Consider the following 13465-nt stretch of genomic DNA (forward strand, 5'->3'; position numbering starts at 1 on the left):
GGAGACCTTCCGGGATCACTATACCCAAGTATGTTCTTCTCAGACATGGGCAGTACTTCTTACAGCAAGAAAACCAAACTGCCAGGTCTCTGCCCTCTGACATGCAGAGAGAAGAGCACTTCGCCGACCATCGAGCAGCTGGTGAGGCCAGGCAGCACCAGCCTCACAGCAGCCTGAGCATGAGCACGACTTTTCTCTTCCTGTTTGCCTGGTGCTGAAGCAGAGGCAGGGACACAAGTTACCCCCTGCAGGGAACTGGGGAAGCCTGGAGGCCCCTTCAGACAGAGCTGTCCTCCCTGCCACTCGCAGGGATTGCACACGCGCCATCTCAGCAGGCCGAGGCTGAGTCTCCTCTCATACTGAAAATTGTGTCTTTTCTCCTGTCCAGCTGACCCCACAGCTACGTTGGCTGCAGCTGCTGGCAGCTCCCTGGCTCCTGCCACCCCGCCGGGCCACACTGGGGCAGGTGGGCAGCAGGGAACAGGAGAGGCTGGAGCAGAGATTTATCTCACTCCCCCTTCGAAGCATGGGCATAAGCATCCGGATCCAGGGGGATGGATCCTATGCAAGTCTAATGTGCCTATAGTTAAAAGCAGGTATTTGTCTTTCACGTCCTCCAAAGGACAAAAAAAAAAAAGAAACTACAAATCAAAATATGTACATAAGCAACAGTAAAACTACCATCAAACTATCATCCTTCCTTGGGAGTGTATAATAGGATGGAAAAAAAAAAAAAGACAATATAGGACAGATGTCTTTTTCTTCTCTTGAGAGAATGATTATTTACTGCATAGATATTGTCATAAAAGCAGACTTGTAAAACTGTCACGAAAATTCACATGTGCAAGCACACCACTTTCTTCCCCAAACTTGCAGGAACCATAAAGTAGAAACGAAACACCCTAGTTTAGTTTTCAATTAAAAAAAAAAATACACTTGCCTTGGGGATGTAAACTTTTTCGTGTCTTCTGTAAATGAAGATGATTCTTGCTAAATATACACAGAAAAGTAACATAGTTGCCATGATGGCCAAGTCTAAGTAACAGCATATTAGTTCAAGGACACTAAAAAAAAAAGTTGGAAAGAATTTGAGGATGAGCAGCAAATGTTCTCTGTGCACAAAACAGGACACTGCCTCTCCCCCACACTGCTGAAGCCCAAAGGGAAAGCGTGGTGGGAAAAGAAGGGAGCTCATCATGAGGGACAGCTAAGACAGGACAATCTGTATCTTCTCCTTCTTCACAGACAACCCACAGTAGCAAACACATGATAACAAAGTCACATCTTTAAGCCAGGCAGCATGTGCTAGAATTATCCAGAATGTTTCTCCCCAGGAAAAATAACTTAAAACAAAGCATTTGGGGGCTGGGGGGAACAAACCTTTATCGCAGCACATACTTTTTAATCATAACCTAATCCAACCAGAAATCTATGTCATGAATTGTGTCATACATGTGTATCTTCTTGTTTTAGTTTTTCTGTTTGTTTGTTCCCCACCCCAGTCATTGTCATTTGGTCACAGGAACCTAGTGTTGTGGAAACCATTCCTCCCTAGTGATGGTTCACAGCAAGGCTCATCACGCAGCACAGTTGGAAATGTGAGTTTCCCTTCTTGGTAAAGTCTCCCACATTTATCTGTGACACTGAAGGGAAAAAAACCCCACCCAACCAACCAAAAATACCCACCAAAGGCAGCCTCCACATACTGACTTCTCATGCAGAGCACCAGCAACCTGCTCTGCCGCACCGGGTACCGCGCACTTTGGCTCTCCGGCCCTCAGCTGCTTTCCTTGAGGATCTTCCTCTTCCCAAGCAGAGACTGCTCACCCTTGCAGATTGCAAACCGGCCTCAAAAACAGGAGGCAAATGATATGCAAATCTGTCGTGGGAGGCCTAATGGACGCTGTGATCTTTCTGTGCTAGTGTGCCAATGGAAGAGGTCCAGCAGAATTTGGCCACCAAAATTACAGCCCCATTGGAAGCATAGTGCTAGATGAGGTCTGATTCAAAGCACAATCACATTCAAAGCCAGGCCTTCACAGAAAACTTGTAGAGGAGCCCAAGGCAATAACCCTCCATAGCCAAAGAGAAAGCTCATATTTGAAGGAGATCAATAATACTGAGGGACCTGCCCTGTGGGCAAAGGCAATGAAAGTGGCTGTCAAAAAATCCATGTGGTATCCAACAACCTCCTGCTGTGGTGTGACGGTACTTCATCTGCCCTGAAGGCTGTCAGCAAAGTTAAGCACAGAAAATATCTTGTGTGCATTTAAATCCAATAATGAGTTGAGATCAACGAAGTGTTTGCCTAATCTGGCTGCAAAAGCCCCATAGACTGACTGACAAATAATTAATAAGCTTTGAGTACTCAATATACACTCAAAGGCGGCAGACAGCTAGGAATACAGTTCTAGTCTGAAATTAATAATATCAAAAGCAAATTAAGGACAAAAATCGCTAAATGTTGTCACTGTTCTTTCCTTGTTACATGATTCGATTTTCCTTTCAAGAAGAGCAAGAAAAAGCTCACTTTAGGCAGTCATAGCCTCTTTTACCCCCCTCATGCAAGGAAGGAAGTGTTCTACATCACACCGGTGGTGTCGAGATGTAAAAAGCTTTCCTATTTTTAAGCACACTCCTCTATACAAAAAAAAAAGCCACAGGAGCCGACGTTTTCACAAGCGATGAACTCCTGCAGCTCGCATTGGCTTCAACGCTCCTACAGATCAACAGATGCCTGACTCACAGGCAACACAGTCTGAACAACTGTGGGGTTTAAATTTATTTATATATTTTGTTTGGTTGTTGTTGTTTTGGTTTGGGGTTTTTTTGTGTGTGTGTGTTTTGTTTGGGGTTTTTTTGATTTTGTGTGTGGGTTGGTGGTTTTTTTTTTTGGTCTGTGTTTGTTGTTGGTTTTGGTCGGTTGTTTTTTTTTTCCTCTCCTCCTCCCTCCATCGAACAGCACTTGTTCGAGACATACCGGCGCCCCCTTCCGTCCATGTCCCGCTGCAGGCCTCTCGGATCCTCTCGCTACGAGGGCACGGAAAAGCAAATTCGTGGCCAAACACCCACAGAAGCGCCGCCCGGCTAAATTCCAGGCGCATCAACCAGCGCAGCTGCCCCCACCGATCCCACCGGGGGCCAACGCTGTGGCAGAACAGCCCAAGACGGCCCCTCAGACGCCTCCCAAAATCCTCCTTTTCCTGCTCAAAAACAAGCCCGCCCCGCCCAGGCGGGAAGGGGCGGGGCGGCGCGCACGGCGCGGTGACGTCACCGCGCCCCGCCGCTGTGCGACGTGGCCTTGGCCCGGCAGCGCGAGCGGTGAGGGCCCATGGCGGGGGGTGGGCCGGGAGGGGAAGGGGAAGGGGAAGGGGAAGGTTCGGGGGTCGAGGCCCCGTTGGGAGCGAGGCCCTGTTGGGAGCGAGGCCCTGGGTCGGCGCTGCTTGTTAACACGGGCTGGGGTTGGGGAGCTGGGGCGTGCGGGGCCGCCCGGCCGCGGTGGCGGGAGGGGAGTGTTGGGGGCACTTCATGAGGGGGGCAGGAGAGGGGCTGCTGTGGGGGACCCTCCTGTCAGGGGGGTCTGTGCCGCTCAGTGACCGCGGATCCACATAAGGCGGTGTCCTGGTTGCGGGGCAAAGCTGGCAGATGCTTGTTCTGAGAATAAAATCAGGCCGTGGTATTTCTGTCAGTGCTCACCGACCCACCACCGGCTTTTGGCTTAGGGATTTATTGAAATGGGTGACTTTTGTCTTATTTATAAATCTCCAGTAGCTTTCTCAAAAAGCAAGTGTAGGACATAAGCTGAAAACAAGCGGCGATGGAGCTGTTGTTTTCCTCTCCTATGCTGATAAGCATAATTTTTCGTATTTTTTGTAGATATGGTCGGTCATCATGTTCATACATTGACACAGTGTCCTTATTTTTTGCAAAGTGGAAGTATATTTTGAAGTCCAGTTAGATAGGAAAAAGTAGTTTTAAGTTAAGTCTTTGCAGATTTTTTACTGCTCCTTCTACTTTTGTAATTAAAAAAATTAACTTTTTCAGTATGTACGTGGCACCACCATTACTAAATCTGTTCATCTTTGCAGGTAATCATGGATCAGGTAATGCAATTTGTGGAACCCAGCCGCCAGTTTGTAAAAGACTCCATACGACTTGTTAAAAGATGCACCAAGCCTGACAGGAAAGGTAAAGTACACAATAAACTAGAACACAATCCTTATTTCACCTTATATTTTACCATGTATCTTTTCATGTATTACTTTATTTATTTGTTGTGAACGTTCCTCAGCTTCTAATATGAGATTTAAACTTGAGCAGCTGTCCAGTTGTTAATGGGTTTATGGTTCTGGATATAATAAACTGGAATGTGTCTTGGCCAGGTGTGTGAAACTGGTACTAAAACTCATCTTATGAAATCGGCTAGGTAGCTGAAATTAGCCATTTTGAGACAGTAAGTAATAATCTTCATGTATTAGGTAAACTGATCTGAGAAGAACTTGCGTGCCATCTGAAAAGACAAATGCGGTAGTAGAGTTGCACTGATTGTAGTCAGCTTGGGGGAAATTCTGGAGGAAACTGCTTGTTACATGACCTTGGAGGAAACCCTTCATGGTAGGAGACTCAAAAGGCGATAGCGTTGCTTTTTGCCGTGCCCATTCAGTACTTCACAGTTGTCAGTGGCTGCCTGATTGGGACAGGAAGAACTTTTACTGCAAGTATAGAAGAAGATTTTTGGACTTTCTCAAAGGCATTAGAGAGAAGCTATGACTATAATCAGAATGTTACTGGTTGTCCTAAATGGTAGTAGTTACGATGCTTTATTCACATGCTCACGATGAAGTTTACTGATATCTTTTGAGATCAGTAAGGGACTTCGTTCATTGTCAGACTGGCAGGGTTTTGAGATGCTGTTGACCTTCTTAGTCCACTTCATGGCTCCTGTCTTAAAATAATTGAAAATATTACTTGAGTACTCAGTTTTTGCAGAGACTTAAGATGCTGTCTTCCTGCGACAAACATAAATGCAGCTTTTCACTTTTGATACTCTATTGAGGATTATTTTCAGGGCTTGTAGGGATATGAAGGAAAGATAATGGAATAAATGTTCCATTAATTGTTAGGAACTCTTGAGTGTTTCTGATTTTTCTTACTATTTAAAATTATTGAGATCAGCCATACTTTCTGGAAAGCAGTGTCTTCTCTTAAAATCTCATCTGTCTTCTGAAAAACTGGATTTTCTTTTTTTTTTTTTCAGAGTTCCAGAAGATTGCCATGGCAACAGCAATAGGCTTTGCAATAATGGGATTTATTGGTTTCTTTGTCAAATTGATCCATATCCCCATCAACAATATCATTGTGTAAGTAAATGTGACCTTAAATTTCACTAAATTTTACATATATTTTTACCTGTTCAATTTTAAACAGAGGATGTTAATGAGCCCTACAGGATCCAAGTTGTTTTAGTATCTGTGCATTTCATGTTAGTGTAATATGACAGGTATTACTTGATTCAAAAGAAGTAGGTTGTTAATTTAGTATGCTGTGAAGTATTAGATCCACAGTTCATCAGGAGTTTTTTGAGTATTCTGCTTCAAAACTGAACATCAGATATTTTGACTTCCAGTTCCTCAGTGTCCATTTGACCAAAGAGCGTTTACCTAATTTGGATCTTGCATACACTTTGTGTTTCCAGTTTATAATTTGGGCATCCAAAATCAATGCATGGACAGTAAGGTAAAGAAGACTGAGTGATTATGCTGGAAGATGACAAGCCACAGAATAAAGTTGGTTTTGTTCATTTACTGAGTGCTAGATATGTTTGAAACTTTATGTGTACCTACATTCTGTAAAATACCTTTCGGAATGAACGTTGCAGCATGAAAAACCTGACTCTTAAGTTGACCAGCACCCATGGTACTGACATTATAAACTCCTCAGATTCTCCAGAGCTGATGTAATCCCTTTTCTAGCACTGGAACAGGTTAAATACTACTCCTTGACCATGACATGCAGCTTGCTTATACCTGTAAGAGTGGTCCTCTAGGCAAGGAGAAATGTTTGAAAATAGGAGATAAGCAGTAACAGTAGCAATGTCTGTCCTAACAAGGCAATGGTGGGAGGATAAATTACACTTCAGATGGGATCACTTGGTCACACGGGATTAGTTAGAACTGTCTACTTTGTTCTCTCAACAGAGGCGGCTGAATATTCATTATGAAGACCAAGATGTTTGTGACACCTGCTGCAAAGACTTCACAGCTTTGTAACTTGTTTGCTATTAAACAAGCTCAGTTTGAGTTTTCCAACATTGTCATTTTAGTCATCTTTTAAAGCATATGTGTAGTAGTAGAGTGTGGTGGTGTTGTTTATTGTGGTGTGCATTTTGGGGCTGGTTGGTTGGTTGGTTTGGTTTGTTACTACTTTCAACCATAATAGGATCTTTCAGGTAGGAAGGAACCTTGGGAGGTCTTTAGTCCAACCTTCTGCTCAAAGCTGGGTCAGTGTTGCATTCTGATGAGGTTGCTTACGGCTTTGTCCAGTTGAGTATTAAAAACCTCCAAGGGTGACAACTGTACAGCTTCTCTTCAGAAGCTGTTCCAATGCTTAATTTACTGCTGAGTAAACAGCATTGTTCCAGCAAAGGTAGACAGCAAGAAAACAGCATTACTGTATCCTCTCAAGTGGTGATTTTAAAGTCTGTCAACTGGAATTCTTGTCACTAATTTCTGAAATCGCCATCATTACCCCTAATCCCTTTCTGAATTTGGAAGTCCTGTTAGGTTATATTATGTACTTGACTGGAAAAAAACTCTATCAAAGACCTTGCATTGCCAGTCCTTATTCTGATGGCGTACTTAAGAAAGCCAAACTTAGTTGGTTACTAAAACGCATGGTTTGAGGTTAATTTAGTTGTCAGAGATACTATGCAATCCTTCAGCGACTCAACAACTTGCTCACACTATTGGATAGGACATACACCCATTTTGGATACTGGTTCTGTAAGACAACTGCATGTAGAATCATAAAGGGCTCTGTATTTGTTGACATGGAAGTTTCCATCATTAAATGGTTGAATATTTTGATTTTAAAAACTAAGCCTGCAAAAGCTCTTCTAGATGCAATGCTCTTCCTTCTCAGATTGAGATTAAGAAATTTAGATTTCACTCCAAAAAGCTTATTGTAAGCATTTCATATTTGCAGAAGTTACAATGCTACTTCTTTTACAGACTTTAAAAGCACTTAAGACTGGGAAATCTGATATTGCTATTACAGCAAAACTGAAGCTTCTTCAGTTCACAAACTTGCTTCATAAGTAGAAAAGTTCAATTATTACTCTTTTTGAGAAGTCTTTACCAGCACCTACATATGTCACAAACCAGGACAGAAAAATGAGATTAACTACTCATAGTGCTATCATCTTTCAGTACAGTTATACTACATGCAACTGTGTACTATATTTCCTTTAGGCAAGAGGGGGAAAAAATAGTTCAGTATTGGAAAATCATAGTTTGTAAAAACAGTCTGAACTAACCAGATAAGCAGTAGCAGTTTCTTCACATTCACTTGTTTGTGATTATATTGGGTGGCAGCTCATGTGTCTTCTGATTAAGTAGGGTGAGGTACCAGAATGAAGTACTAAATTATTGCTGCTAATCTTGATTTGATCTCAAATGACTTTTATTTCAGACTTGTTTTCCATTCAGGACATAAAATCCGTGCCTGTTTATGTGTTTTGTAACAGCTTTACTGTCTTAATTCAGTGAAATTTTGCAGTAATTTGAGTCAGATCAGAAAAGGCTCATCTTTTGATAGCCATTGTCCACAGCAAAGGCTTGTCCGTCTCAATGGTCACAATCCCAGAGTTGTCGTAGGTGTTGGAAGTACTGACGAGTGTTCCAAACTTCAGCACCTGGTTAGCTATAGGAAAAAAAGAGACTTAGTGGTACTCTTGAAACAAATGCATTGATGTGCATTTATTGTTGTAAACACCGCTGCTCCTGTAAAGAGGGAAAAAAACAGCTGAGTAGATCTAAGTCAGACAACATCTAAAACAGCTATGTTAAATATTAATTAGAAGGCTTGTATGAGACTCTCTGATGACCTGTTGAGGGAATAAATACTTAATCCCCAAATTAGCATTTTGAGTTTACAGCAGATTACTACAAAAGCAGAGGTCCCCAGAGTTTCACATCTGTCAATTTGTCTTTCATTAGCATCAGCTCAAGTACCAGTGCTAGAAAAGGTATTTAAAGTAAAATGAGGCAAAGGATCTTACTGTAGTTCCAAGCATGGGATTTGCTTTAGCTCAGCAGCAAGCCTATAATCCCTTAAAATGTGAACAGTTCTAGAGCAAAGGCCAACAGTTAAAAGTGGTATTACTTAACAACTTTCGCTTTGAAGTGACTTTCATCTTTTCTTTTATTGCATGCCTAGTGAGGTAGGTGTCCACATGCATTAGAAACCAAGTGGCATGACTCCAGCAAATAGCTCACGTCAATTTTAGGAGAGTTTAACACAGCTATAACAGTGCAGTTGTTATAATAATTTTGAAATATCCACGAAGTTTTAAACAATCATCCTGTATTAGTTTAGCTGACATGTTTTAAGGGTTACATAGACTTCCTACAAGCTGAGACCAAAGACAGAAGCTGTCCCCAAGGCACGAAAAAAATGCAGTTTAACTTTTATTTTCCATTTCCTCTGTTTTGGAGAAAGCATTGCTTGCATTTTGAAAACATGAACTTCCCCAAAGCCACTCAGACTAGTCAATTCTGTATTAGTCCTTGCTCACATAAAGGTTCAGAGTAAGAACTCCTTTGTTTTAGTCTGTAAAACAAGCTGAATGGCTGCTCTTACTTGCTGGTGACACTGAGAGTTAGATTTCCATGAAGGATACAAGGAGAGCTGCAGCTGGGAGGAATTGTTCAGGCAGATCAGCAAGCCTGTGTGGCCTGTCAGAATTGCCAAATTGTGCTTTAATACTGAAGGAAGAATCCTCTGGCTTTGCTATCAAGTGGCCCACTGCAAATGGAGATGTCCCTGTGATCCAGAGGTATGCAAAACAACATATTAAGCTCTGTTTTGTGATTTGCATACGTGACAAATATTCCAATTGTGGATATGAACATGGGCTATAGTAAACTTGGGTGTAGTAATGTATTATTACAATGCATGTTACACTGTCTACTCATTGCTGGAAGTTGCACATGCAGAATTGCTCTTGCCAGGTTTCATGGCTTGAAAATGAGAGTCTGACAAAAGGCAGGACCTACAATGTGGTTCAGCATCTCTTCTGCCAAATCTGCGCTTGCTGCTACTTGTTCCTGCTCCCACTCCCTGAAGAGAAGGTTTCAGCTGCTGGTCATGTTTGGTTGGAATGAGAGAATAACACCAGAGTTTCATCACTGCTTTAAATTGGAGAGTCCTGCCATTTGAATCTCCCAAGAGTTTGGAGAGAAACTGCAATGCAGTGCAGAAATTCAGCAAAGAGGGAAGAAGAAAAAAAAAAAAAAAAGGTACTGTACTAGATCAATTATATGCCAAAAATAAAGGTACTAGATTCTACCAGGATGATTTTGGACACACAAGAGTGCTAGGCAGGCTCCTAGACAAATGCCAGGACAAATGAGTTCTGGTGTTTGCTTCTGGAAGACACAGCGGGGCCGATGGGGTTGTGCCATGCCAGAAGCTGATACACTGGACCAAGTTGCCGAAGAACACAGATTTCACCCCTTGCAGGCAAGCAGATGATTTAATGAAGCTGAGGTAACATACAGGTGTTCCTGTGTAAAAATACTCCCAAAATACCATGTTAAGTGTTATGGTCAAGTCATGAATGTTTCCAGTCAGTTTTAAGTAGGAAAGAACCTCAAATAATTTAAAATATTTGCTGACATACAAATTATCCATTTGTGGTTACTATATATTGAAGCTTGAAGAGGGGGGAGGAAGAACTTTGTGGATCAACTCTTCTCCTGTATAAACTCACTCATTTTGTATTATTTATTGCTTCTTGCTCAAGATTGACAGAATAATTCTTAATGTTTCAGCTTTGCATATGAAATGATGGCTCTGTAGAATGCAAGAATTAAGAACAACACGGCAGATTAATGAAACAAAATCTGAAGCAGTATTTCTTCATGCATAAAATGAAGTGAAAAATCCTGCCTTTTTTTTTTCTTTAAATAAAAAGTTCTTACCCACTAGGTGGAGCCTTTTATCTTTCTCTACCAAATTTTCTTCTGTTCAAGCATCACAGTTTGAAATGCTGAAGTGAAAAAATGCAAAAACTATAAAACAGTACTGCTGATTCACATGGCTCAAATGGACCAATTCCAAGTACTTGGTTTCACAACCAGCCAACATTTCAACTAACATAATTAAAAACACATGCTTTCCATTCATTAAATGAACAGTAATTAGTGTGAAAAACTAGGTTTAAGCCAGTAAAGGAAATAGTACTGCTTCTAGGAAAACTTCCTGCTGTGTCATGCATTATGATGTGAAGTTTACAAGGTCAAAGAAGTGGGAAGCTTTATCAGTTCCTACCTGATCCGTTCCCTTTTTTTTAAATGGCTTTCAGTCTTATTTGTTAAGTCTTAGCAAGAGCTTGTGCCTTGGGAAAAAAACCTATTTACAAAAACCCCAAAACATTGTTGCTAATGAGATTCGTTTTTCGAGGTGCATTCCAAAGAAAAAAACGTTTTTATTGTCTAGTATTTATAGTTTTAATGGGTACAAAAAATATTTTAATAAAGGATTTTGCATTATAATTTTTTAAATCCATCTCAAAACTCCTAGGATTTTTAGAATTCTCTAATTATAAGAAATTTTATTTTGGATCACTGAAAATTTTCTTTTAGACAAATAGTTGTAGTTTTTCATGAGAACCTTCAAGAGCTGATTTGGATAAAACCAGAAGTGACTCATTGAAAACAACACCCCCTCCCCCCTTCCAACAGTGATAGACATTTTTTTTTTTCCTTTGAATTTGCTTACTGCTTTGGTTCCGGTCGAACTGTATTTACTGATAATAGACTGTCGATGAAAAAAAATACACTACCCAGCTACTCCAAAGTCAGCATGTCTCAGCGGCACCGTGCCGCGGTGGTCATGCCTTCAAGGAAAGCCGTGGGGGTCAAGAGTGGTTACATGAGAAGGTGACTAGTTGGTAGTTCTGTGGTGTGGTTTTGAAGTCTGACAACTCTGGACTTCAGAACTGAAAGCAAATGCTATTCCTGCCTTTTAAGAAAAAAACCCAAAACCTAACAAAATCAATTATGAGGCAGCTTTTTATGGTGTGCCCAATGTTCTTATCAGTAACAAAAGATTCTCGTTTCTGTCTGATGGGTTGCAACGCATCACTAATTCAGACCTAAACATGGTCACGAACAGGGCTTATTTTGATGCGCTAGTAGAGGGATGTTTTTCTAGCAGTTTTTATTTTGTTTAGCAGGTGGTCGAATCTGTCAGGGTTTGAGAATGTTGGAAATAAATTAGAGAAGTTGTTTAGCTCATAGGTGAGCTTCCCAAAGGAGCATAATCACAAAGATCATTATTTCTTAGACATCCCTTTTGCTGACCAAATTAGACAACAAAGGAGGTCTCATTAACCCTAAGACTGCCCATTTCCACTATTTTTTGCTTGTCTTTGATTATTTCTTTTTTTAATTTAAAAAATACACAATTCTAAGGTTGCTGTGTGGAAAAAGTTAACATCAGACGTAAGATTTTGCAAACTGATGAATGTTATGGTTGCCAGAACAACATTTGGAAATGTTAACAATATGCAAAATGCACCCTATTTTAAAAACTCCTATCATATTTATACCCCTACTATGGTTGGGAATTTTATTTTTCAGTTGATTGTACTGAAAATGAGACCTAAGCCTCGCTTGCAATATGTTCACCATTGTGCTGCAGGCTTTCAGCCTAGAAACTGAGAAATAATGTGGACTAATTATAACTAGATAGAGTCTTGACCTGTTAGGTGCTACAAAAACCTCTAACTCGGAATATCAGGTTACTCTTCTTCATAACTGTATTCATGTTCTAGTAGACTTATCAACATTATTTCTATGACTTCATAGTGCTATTTAGGATACTTAAGTTTAAAGTTCAATCCAGCAGAAGAGAGCTTATATCAGGGTCTCATGTACATTTTATAAGCTGCACTTAAGCAGGGCTTGAGGAAAGGATATACAGAGGAAAAAGTTCTTCTTAAACATATCAGATACGGCAAAAACAAATGCTGTCATTAATTTGAAAGGCTTGCTTGAAGAAGCGGGCCCTCTGGTTATTCCTACATCAATACCAAAACCACAGCAAAATCTGGACAGCTGAGAGAGGGGCTTTTAACTGCAGTCTCTAATGGACATGCTGATTGAGGAGTTTATGAGGGACACGTCCTTCATTATCAAGGAGCAGATTTAGTGAAAGAAATTATTTTGGTGTGAGAATGGTCGATCAGTCAGGCCTCATGTTTTGTGTAGCACAAGGATCCCTGCTTCATGGGATTTTACCAACAAGTCAAGATCTTACTACTGTTACCACAAATGACTGAGAATAAAACACTGTCACGATAAGCATGTCCCATGATACCATGATATCTATACTATGCTTCCTTTTCTCAACTGTGTGTCTCAATTACTTCCTGAAGCATGTAAAGTCGCACCTTGCCAATTTCTACCATCAAAAATATAAATAGGTACAGGAGTACAAGCAGATTGACACTGCTGCCATTGATGTTTGGAATATCAAGATAATTAATTATTAATTAAAAGCCTTATTATAGTAAATATAATCCTCTTCCCCCTAGGCAAATGTGGCATCAAAATGATAGAAAATTAAGATCAATAAACTGAAACACAAGTTAAAATGAAGTATTGAATCACCATTTGGTATCCTATTATAGTTTATCTGGAGAGGATTTCCCTGAAGTTCTCTGTTAGGAACAAAAATCTGCATTTAAATGGAGATGCATTAGTAACGCATGAGCTAGTAGTTTGCAGGTCACCCTGTGTCTGCAGAACAGCAGCATTCATTTTGCTATTTAAAAATAAAAACGAAATAGTTTATAGCCTGACTTTCCTTTCGTTCCTCCTAGTTTTACACCTGAGATTAGCCTGACTTCACTGAAGTTAATCTTGATTTACACTGATGTGTACAAAGGAAAAATTGAGTCCTTGATCTCTGTGGAGTGGGAACTGCAAAACTGGAAGTTGCAAATAACAGTAATTTACAAAAAACCACGAACTATTTTCAATACTGACACAGCACAGAAGTACCACAAAGGCTTGCCGAGTCTGCTGGGAGAGGACAGGCCAGGCTGCCATGGCACAGGTCCCCTCAGGGCCAGGGGGAGTTTTGAATAAGCAGAGATTGCATTGGGCAATTTGTATAATTATTGTAATGTTGGTACCTGGTTTTGTAGCACACAACAATGGTTTTGTAATCTCAACAG

General features: G+C 40.7%; 2 protein-coding genes across 2 annotated transcripts in view; one reads left to right on the forward strand and one right to left on the reverse strand.

Annotated features, from left to right (window-relative positions):
• Positions 1-3238: 3238 nt before the first annotated feature.
• SEC61G (SEC61 translocon subunit gamma) lies at positions 3239-6308 on the forward strand. Its single transcript, XM_065629321.1, has 4 exons — positions 3239-3321; positions 4089-4188; positions 5258-5360; positions 6198-6308. The coding sequence occupies exons 2-4, from the start codon at positions 4095-4097 to the stop codon at positions 6205-6207; spliced, it is 207 nt and encodes a 68-aa protein (XP_065485393.1). The 5' UTR covers positions 3239-3321; positions 4089-4094; the 3' UTR covers positions 6208-6308.
• A 1364-nt stretch (positions 6309-7672) lies between these two features.
• The window catches only part of TPK1 (thiamin pyrophosphokinase 1), a 305419-nt gene continuing 299626 nt past the window's right edge, over positions 7673-13465 (reverse strand). Inside the window, exon 8 of the mRNA XM_065628899.1 lies at positions 7673-7920. Within this exon, the coding sequence (XP_065484971.1) occupies positions 7802-7920 (119 nt within the window). The 3' untranslated portion in view covers positions 7673-7801. The remainder of the gene's footprint in view (positions 7921-13465) is intronic.

The sequence above is a fragment of the Caloenas nicobarica genome, chromosome 2 (assembly GCF_036013445.1).
Source record: "Caloenas nicobarica isolate bCalNic1 chromosome 2, bCalNic1.hap1, whole genome shotgun sequence".
In the NCBI taxonomy this organism is placed as follows: domain Eukaryota; kingdom Metazoa; phylum Chordata; class Aves; order Columbiformes; family Columbidae; genus Caloenas; species Caloenas nicobarica.

Coding starts and splice junctions, on each gene's coding strand:
- SEC61G (XM_065629321.1), top strand. CDS start 4,095: ATGGATCAGGTAATGCAATTTGTGGAACCCAGCCGCCAGTTTGTAAAA. Junction 4,189..5,257: donor CACCAAGCCTGACAGGAAAG/GTAAAGTACACA, acceptor TTTTTTTTTCAG/AGTTCCAGAAGATTGCCATG.